The 9,042-nt window shown below is 22.6% G+C and overlaps 3 protein-coding genes across 6 annotated transcripts; 1 reads left to right on the top strand and 2 right to left on the bottom strand.

The window, feature by feature from the left end:
* Positions 1-1,168: 1,168 nt before the first annotated feature.
* LOC107998195 (dynein axonemal assembly factor 6) lies at positions 1,169-4,043 on the bottom strand. Of its 2 annotated transcripts, XM_017057335.3 has the most exons (5): positions 3,902-4,043; positions 3,481-3,578; positions 2,637-2,839; positions 1,529-1,656; positions 1,169-1,388 (listed from the first exon to the last, which is right to left on the bottom strand). In XM_017057335.3, exons 1-5 carry the CDS (start codon positions 3,919-3,921, stop codon positions 1,259-1,261), a joined length of 579 nt encoding a protein of 192 aa, XP_016912824.1. In that variant the 5' UTR covers positions 3,922-4,043; the 3' UTR covers positions 1,169-1,258. The 2 variants fall into 2 exon arrangements, with proteins under 2 accessions (XP_016912824.1, XP_028522744.1); XM_028666943.2 differs by lacking the exon at positions 3,902-4,043 and having other exon boundaries at positions 3,481-3,862.
* LOC107998192 (lysine--tRNA ligase) lies at positions 3,894-6,819 on the top strand. Of its 3 annotated transcripts, XM_017057332.2 has the most exons (9): positions 3,939-3,986; positions 4,382-4,400; positions 4,479-4,623; positions 4,769-5,218; positions 5,291-5,536; positions 5,616-6,038; positions 6,114-6,307; positions 6,415-6,577; positions 6,639-6,819. In XM_017057332.2, exons 1-9 carry the CDS (start codon positions 3,968-3,970, stop codon positions 6,744-6,746), a joined length of 1,767 nt encoding a protein of 588 aa, XP_016912821.1. In that variant the 5' UTR covers positions 3,939-3,967; the 3' UTR covers positions 6,747-6,819. The 3 variants fall into 3 exon arrangements, with proteins under 3 accessions (XP_016912822.1, XP_016912821.1, XP_016912820.1); XM_017057333.2 differs by lacking the exon at positions 4,382-4,400 and having other exon boundaries at positions 3,894-3,986; XM_017057331.2 differs by lacking the exon at positions 3,939-3,986 and having other exon boundaries at positions 4,150-4,400.
* On the bottom strand, positions 6,817-8,925 carry LOC107998194 (deubiquitinase OTUD6B). Its single transcript, XM_017057334.3, has 4 exons — positions 8,600-8,925; positions 7,995-8,412; positions 7,703-7,922; positions 6,817-7,615 (listed from the first exon to the last, which is right to left on the bottom strand). Exons 1-4 carry the CDS (start codon positions 8,667-8,669, stop codon positions 7,430-7,432), a joined length of 894 nt encoding a protein of 297 aa, XP_016912823.1. The 5' UTR covers positions 8,670-8,925; the 3' UTR covers positions 6,817-7,429.
* Between the last annotated feature and the right edge of the window lie 117 nt (positions 8,926-9,042).

Below are 9,042 nucleotides of genomic sequence, written 5' to 3'. Positions count from 1 at the left end.
GAAAAATTAACTTCCTTGAAAAAGTTAAAAGCACTTGCATCGTCGAATTTACGGGTAGATTCGTGATTCTTTCAAGATTATCAAGTAACAGGATATATATAAAAACGAGATCAATGTTATGTAAACTAAGAATTTTTTAAAAAATTAATGAAAATAAATTAAAAAGAAGGCAATTTGAAGAATAGATTTCGAAGCAGATGGTCTCTTAATTTTCATAATTTTGTTTCAAATAATTTTAGAAAAACCATTCTGCGTTTGTATACTAATTTCTCGAGGAGCATTCTAAATCTAGAATTTTGGATAAATGTTATATTTTAAAATATCAATACAAATTTTAATAAATATAAATTTAAAAAATTTAATTATTTATTTCAAATTTCAATATTTTCTTTTATTTTTTAATTATAAAATTTAAATAAATTCCTTTTTCTTGCTATAAAAACTCTCTTAAATTTCATGGATAAAATCTGCCCGAACATTCCTTAAAAACCAATCCTGATACATCTTGAGATAAAAACACTATACAGTAAATAATCTCGAAATGTTTGCACATTTATCTTTTTTGCTGATAACATCAAATTACGAACTATAATTTTCTCTCATGCAATCCTTAAACAAATTACTGTAGTTTTTTTTCTTTAACATTGATTTTATCTAAACAATTCTGATCCTTTTGACTAAAAATATTATATAATATATTGTATATAAAAATATATTTTTTAACCGATATAACGATTATCTTCATCAATCAAGACTGAATTTCTTTTTGAATTTTTTAGAAATACGACCAGTTTGTGAGATTGTGGAAATGATCGTTTAAGAATCATCCGAGACGTATGACAAGATAGAAATAGAATTTCGTGAATAAAATAAGCTAAATATTTCTCATCATAGAAATAGAAATGAACGAATAGGGATAATGAACAATGGAATAATCTTTGTTCTACTTATAAGAATTCTCATTATCTCAATAGTATTATTTTACTTTGTCTGAACATTTTAATAATAAAAAATATAATAAAATATTATTTATTTTTGAAAAAAGAATTAATAAAAATAAATAGAAAAATTGAAGAATGAAGAATTTTCAAAAAATCAAATAATTTTTTTTTTATAATTATAGTTTGTTTAAATATATCAAAATATTTTAATAAAATATGAGTATATATTTTATATTTTCATATCTCTTTTATATTATTCTTTATTTATATTATATTGTTTTAAACGTACAATCGTACAAAGCCTACCTAATCGTTGATTAAAAATTCACTTCATCCAGTTCGCGTGAAAGCCTTAGGGTAATCTCCAAAGTAGACGTATCATTGTGCCACTTGGCCGACGAGGCGTTAGGATCAACCGGATGTGGCGTCTCAAGGTGGAGCCGATAACTAGAAAATCGTGACTGACTTTAAGCTCTGACAGATTTACGGAATCGTAAAATTGTCAAAGAAATTCCAGTTTGACTGGAAGTCAGGGCAACGAAAGTTCGTAGAGAATTGCCTGATAAATTGTTGGGATCGTCTCTTACTTTAGGCTACGAACGTCGATCGCCTCGGTTTCCACAGACAGCTCAATTTTCTCGCGCTTTTCATTCGGCATTTTCACAAACACAGACAACCACTCACATGATGCAGTTCCTGGTGTCTTAAAGCCCATCTAATTTAACAAGAAAATATAAATTACTATATAGCTACTGTTTATTTTATTAAAAATTAATTTTGATTTAATTTTGATTATTTTAACTATTCTTAAAATATATATTTTCAATTTTACTTTAAGGATTATTTTTTAATATAATTGAGAAATATGAAAATATATATATCACAAAAATATATTTATATGTTAATTATATTATATGTATTATATATTATATATTAATTATACTCTTAATTATATATTATATTATTACATTATATATTATTATATATATATTATTATATATTATTATATTATATTATTATATTATTACATTAATTTTACCGAAATTACTTTTTAATATTATTTTTAGTAATTTTTTCTATATTACTTACTCTATATACAAATTTTATAAAAATTACTTAATTATAAATAATATAGAATAATGATTGATTCTAGGAAAATCATTGAAAGCAAAATTATATTAGAAATTATTTATGTAATTCGATAAATAAGCAATCATCTTAATGTTGTCGTAAATTACGGATAATATAAAAAATTAAAAAAAAATTATAAATATCTTAATCTAAATAATCTAAATATTTAAAAAAATATATAATAAAAATAAATTATAAAAAAATATATAAAATATGAATTTTATTTTAGATTATAATAAACATAATAAAATAATAAAATAAATAAAAGCTTTCTTATAAAAAAACAACATAAAGCACAAATTAATAAAAATTTCATTATCAAAATTAAGAAAAAATTAACAATTTTAAAATTAATAATTAACAAAAAAGAATTAATTTTAATTAAACTAACTTTAGTTTTTTGCAAATGTAAATATAAGATTTTTGATAGAAATTATTTTTTATAATAAATATATCATAGTAAAAATTAAAATAAGTTACATTTTCCGATTAAAAAATTTATACGATGAACATGAATAAAATTCAAAAATTATTCAATGTCATAAATATCAATGCAATACTAACTCCTAAAAAGACGTCTTCCGCTGTCACTGCTTGTTTAAATTTCATTTCGTATTCCGGTACTTTTCTTGGATCATAAGTCTCAAAATTTTGAGAAGCGATTGCTTCTGATGAATGCCAAATACTATCAGAATCCATTTCCAACGGTGCATGTGGGCCCGAATGATCTTGAGACATTCCATTCTGCACTTTGATGTCGCCAGGCCCTTAAAAACATTCATATACATTATATTATAAAACATACAAGAAAATATATTTTTTCTTCCATTTTTTTTTTTTTTTTAGTAATATACAATATAATATTTTATCAAATCTTTATATATTGAATTTAATATAATAATTTTCTCTAAAAGAATAGAAGAATAGAATAGAAAAATAAAATAGAAAAATATAATAATATGGAAGAATATAATTTTCTCTTATAAATGAATGCAATGAATATCGATTATGTATAATAATATCGATTAGCTTTTTATAAATTTTTTATTTATATCAAATAATTTTATATATTTCACTTTACGAATTTATACGCCATTTTGAATAAATAAAATTAAATTTTCAAAGAAAAAAACATAAATTATTATTTTATTAATGTTATTAACTTTAAATATTTTCGATCTTTGTAACACGATTTTTCTACAATGAAATATAATTATTATATTAATTATTATGAAACTTTTTATCTATATTCAAATCGCATATTATTATCCAATATTATTATTATAAAAATAAAAGCATTATGTCTTTTACAAAATATATATATATATATATATATATATATATATATATATATATATATATATCAAATAAGTAAGAAAAAAACTATCTAATGCTAATTTTAACTTACCAAGTTTTCGAGCACCAGCCTGTGGTAAATCATCTTCAGAATCTGAACTATCTTTTGTAGGATTAATTAATTCTTGCAATGCTTTTAATTCTTGATAACTGAAACAACCATCCATTTTTTAACTTTTATATTGTAAATTATTCTTCACATTAACATTAAACACAAGCAACTGAACATACTAAATGCATGAATCAACAGAAGTGGTTGTCAAAGTAACACATTTCAAATATTGTATCTATAAAAACGATAATATAATAATAATAATACAAAAAATAATTGAATATTTATATATAATAGAATATATATAAGTTCAAATAATAGAATTAAATCTTTAACATGAATAATAAATAAAAAAATGACTTAAAATTAAAATAACGCGCGAAAAAACGAAGAATAAAGCATTCAATTTGCAGATAGATACCTTGCAGGTTTACCAACCATAAGATAAAAATCTTTTCTACGTTTATCAACATGGCTGACACTACGGATGAAAAATTATCAAAAAAGTGAGTAAAATAATAATACAAAAAATTAATAACAGAAAATTAATTTTCCAAAGCTTACATTTATAAGCTTTCTATTTATAAAAAATTTATCTATATTTTATCTATAATTCTAATATAATCAATATAAAACAACAATCAATGCCATATTTTAGCTAACCACGTTGTTATATGAATAATTATATATTGATCCTTTTTTAAGCGTTAACTATTTATAACTATTAATATTTTATATATTTACAAATAAATAGCTTTATTATATATAATATAATATTAAATATTAAAATAGCAACTATAATTTCTTTTAATTATGCTATATAACATAACCAAAACTTTTGTTGACGTGGTATTACCGGTATTTTATAAAACAAAACCAATAAAATTACGTCAAATATCAGTATATCATTTTCACACAAAGTGCGTATATTTTTAAATTTATAATTCCATATATAAAAAATAAAATTTATATTTCAAATGTTTTAAATATGGTTACAGTGAATTAAAAAGACGTTTAAAAGCAGAACAAAAATTGAAGGAAAAAGCAGAAAAAGAAGCAAAAGCATTTGCTGAAAAACCAATAAAAGATAAAACTAAAACTCAAGACAAAAAGGAAATTAAGGAAGAGGAAATTAGTCCAAATGTAAATATATTATAATATATGTATATATTGTACTACATGTAATATATATAATATATATGTTTTTAAAATGTTTTTTGGTTGATTAAATATTTTAATGTATATTTATTATTTATATTTACATTAAATATTATATAACATTTTTTAGGAATATATTAAACTTAGAACACAAGCAATCAATCATCTTAAAAATACAAATGATATTCCATACCCACATAAATTTCATGTATCAATTTCATTGGAAAATTTTATTGAAAAATTTAGTAATAATTTGAAACCTGGAGAAATATTAAACAATGAAGTACATAGTATAGCTGGGCGTGTACATGCAATAAGAGAATCAGGTGCTAAACTTATTTTTTTTGACCTTAGAGGAGAAGGTGTTAAAATTCAAGTAATGGCAAATGCAAGGCACTATAAAAATGAAGAAAAATTTACTCCTGATATTTCTAAAATAAGAAGAGGTGATATTATTGGTGTAGTTGGAAATCCTGGAAAAACTAAGAAGGGTGAATTTTCTATTATGCCACATAGTATTATTCTCTTAAGTCCTTGTTTACATATGTTGCCAAATCTTTATTTTGGATTAAAAGATAAGGTATAAAAAAAATTAAAAAATATTCTGAAATATATATCACTTTAAATTAGATAATAATAATTTATCATTTAGGAAACAAGATTTCGTCAACGTTATTTAGATCTTATATTAAATGATAAAGTAAGAAAAACTTTCCATATACGTGCAAAAATAATCGCATATGTTCGCAAATTTCTTGACGAACTTGGATTTTTAGAAGTTGAAACACCAATGATGAATATAATTCCGGGTGGTGCGACAGCTAAGCCTTTTATTACACATCATAATGAATTAAATATGGACTTATATATGCGCATTGCTCCAGAATTATATCTTAAAGTAAAAAATATTTTTTATATAATCATATTATAATTATATTTATATGCTATTAAATTACTATTTAATTATATGGTTGTAGATGTTGGTAATAGGAGGATTAGATAGAGTATATGAAATTGGCAGACAATTTAGAAATGAAGGTATAGATCTAACACATAATCCAGAATTCACAACTTGTGAATTTTATATGGCTTATGCAGATTATAATGACTTAATGTCTATTACGGAAGATATGGTATCAGGAATGATAAAATCTATTCATGGTAGTTATAAAATAACATATCATCCAGATGGACCGGAAAATGAAGCAGTAGAAATTGATTTTACTCCACCATTTAAACGACTTTCAATGATAAAAACATTAGAAGACGTTTTAAAAATTAAATTACCTTCAGCAGACAAATTAAGTAATCCTGAAACAAATCAAATACTTAGTGATCTTTGTACTAAGTATGAGATTGAATGTCCTCCACCAAGAACAACAGCTAGATTGTTAGATAAAGTAATATTTTAAGTTAGATATTAAAATATTATTAATATAGTTATACATATATATTGTTCAACAAATTGTTAACAGCTTGTTGGAGAATTTATAGAAGAAACTTGTATCAATCCTACATTTATATTGGATCATCCTCAAATTATGTCTCCATTGGCAAAATGGCATCGTTCTGAACAGGGCTTAACGGAACGATTTGAATTATTTATTATGAAGAAAGAAGTTTGTAATGCATATACAGAACTGAATGATCCAATAGTACAAAGAGAAAGGTAATATCATTTGAATAAAAATCTCTTATAAATTATATAATAAATTACATAATTTTTTAAATTTATCTAATAATATTAGTATATATTTATCTGATCAAAATATATAGATTCGAGGATCAAGCAAAAGATAAAGCAGCTGGAGATGAGGAAGCACAAATCGTTGATGAAACTTTCTGTACAGCATTAGAATATGGTTTACCACCAACTGCTGGTTGGGGGATGGGAATTGATCGTATTACTATGTTTCTCACAGATTCAAATAATATTAAGGTAAATTTTCAAATGAATATAAAAAGAATATAAATAGAATATAATAATAATATTCTTTTAGGAAGTATTATTATTCCCACAAATGAAACCAGATGACCCCAATAAAAATCAAGGAATATCTGAAGATGATAAAACATTAAATGATAAAGTAAATCATGTGGAAAAGTGAAGATTTAATACTATGACCTTATATTCTTTTGCAGTGTGCAAAGTAAAAAATAAACAAAGCTTCCAAAAAATAATGATAATATTATTTTTATTCCATATTTTGTATGTATTACTTACTACCAAAATAGTACAAAACTATGAGAACACATTATGAGAAAAGTATTAACATATATTCATATACATACACACAACCTTAATATTTCTATTATAATAATATCGCTTTAATATTTAATTTTAATTATAAATTAAATTTGTAAAAAACATAAATCATATTTATTTAAATATATATTTACATTAAAACTTTGGAGCAAGCAAGCACTGAACAGTAATATGTACTTGCAATTTGCTGGCAGCTTCATTATATTGTCAAATATTTAAGTAATAAATAAATACAATTTTCATAATAGCGCAATAATCATTTACAAAAAAACCAAAAAGGAAGACTTATTAATTCTTATTATCTTAAATCTAACTTACTATTAACAAAAATTATAGATTTTTAAGTGTATATTAGTTAAAGTTGCCAGAGAAACGTTGAATTATTAATTTAAAATTGATATGTTTCCTGGACATTTAAATTGTGGCAGCTTTGAATGGTTCATATTTTATCATAGTAAAAAGTGTTACAAAACATGTTTAACTTCTCTTCTTGTTAACATTAGAGAAATATAAAGTCCATTTTTATCAGCTTTCTTCTTCTTTAACATATTTTGTAACAGAATTATAATGAGCACCTAATTCATACATATGCCGATGATAAGTCAATATCATTTTCTTTTCATTATTATAATTATCACCAATAACATATGGTACACCTGATGCCTGAATAACTTCTATTGGACATTTTAATACATGTGAAAGGACTTGTAACTATTTAAAAAAAAAATAACTTAATATATATTATATATATAATTTATCAAAAAATTATAAATATTTTTTTATTTTATTTTAACTTACTTCAATAGCTCCACCCCATGCACTTGTATCTGCCACATCATCACAATATTTTTCATACTGTTCTGGTGAGAGAAAATCATCAGAATCTGGATTAGAAATAAATGGTAAAAATTCATTCATATTTTCTCTTAAATATATAGCAGTTTTCGATCTGAGTTCATGAAAATTTAATGGTGTCTCTCCTATAATTTTTAATTGATGCGCAACAGCATTATATAAACTGAAAAAATTAATATATTATAGTAATTAAAAATACAATTAACATTGTGTAATTATAAGTTAATAAACTTACCAATGGCCATCACTTGGAATCTCATAAATCATTAGACCACGTTCACAAAGAATTTTTTTAATAGTTTGCAATTCTACATTTCTTTTTCCAAAAACATTTAATGCTTCTTGTTCTATGATTCTCTGATTACGTTCTCTTTCAGCATTTGCTTTCTTATCTCTCCTTTTCTGAGCTTTAGAAACTCTCTGTGTTGGTTGTTCATATTGTTTATTATCTTTTGTGCTTTCATTACTATTACTATTTTCTATATTTTCATTTTCTACATTATTGATATTAAGATGTGTGACTTTCCATATAGTTAATTCTTCTTCTTGTTTTTTATCTAAAGCTTCTTCTAAGCGATTGATTTCCTCAGTTACCTCTTTTTTCTTTTTCTTATCACCCTTACAAATTGACTTTTTTAGTATTTGTATTTGTGCTAAAATTTAAAATATAAAATACAAAAATTATAATTAAAATTGTTATATAGTTAATATGATAAAATACTTTTTACAAAAAAATTTATACACGCAATATTAAAATTGTAACTAATTTTACATTGAAGAACATATCATTAATAATTAATTAAAAATATTTTATAATTCAAAATTATTTAATTTTATTACCTTGTAATTCTTTCCGTTCTTTTTTATGTCTTTGTGTTAATTCTTTTTCCGTTAATTCTAATTCTGCCATTCTTAATTTAGAGGTTATTTAAAAATTATATATTTATTTTAAGGTTAGGATATAAAGTACTGACATGATAAACTGATACCCATACATCATAGCATTTTCATGAATCAATTTCTACTTTTAATATGAAATTAGGTAAGTCTTAAATATCTTATTTTTGTTTTAATTAAATATTTAAAAATTATTGTATGTTGAGTCCATTTATTTTTGAGAAAAAATTCAAAATTTGTTATTAAATAAAAAATTAATTAGCTTAATTTATTTAATATATCTAATTTTTCATTCGTAATTTTGTAATTATTTTAAATATTAATTTAAATATATCGAATAGATCTTAATCTCTCATATAATATCATAAAGTAATCATCGTTTTCAT

This window comes from Apis cerana, linkage group LG3 (assembly GCF_029169275.1).
Source record: "Apis cerana isolate GH-2021 linkage group LG3, AcerK_1.0, whole genome shotgun sequence".
Classification (NCBI taxonomy): Eukaryota; Metazoa; Arthropoda; class Insecta; order Hymenoptera; family Apidae; genus Apis; species Apis cerana.
The sequence above is the reverse complement of the archived record's forward strand: the minus strand, read 5'-3'. Positions and strand labels throughout refer to the sequence as shown.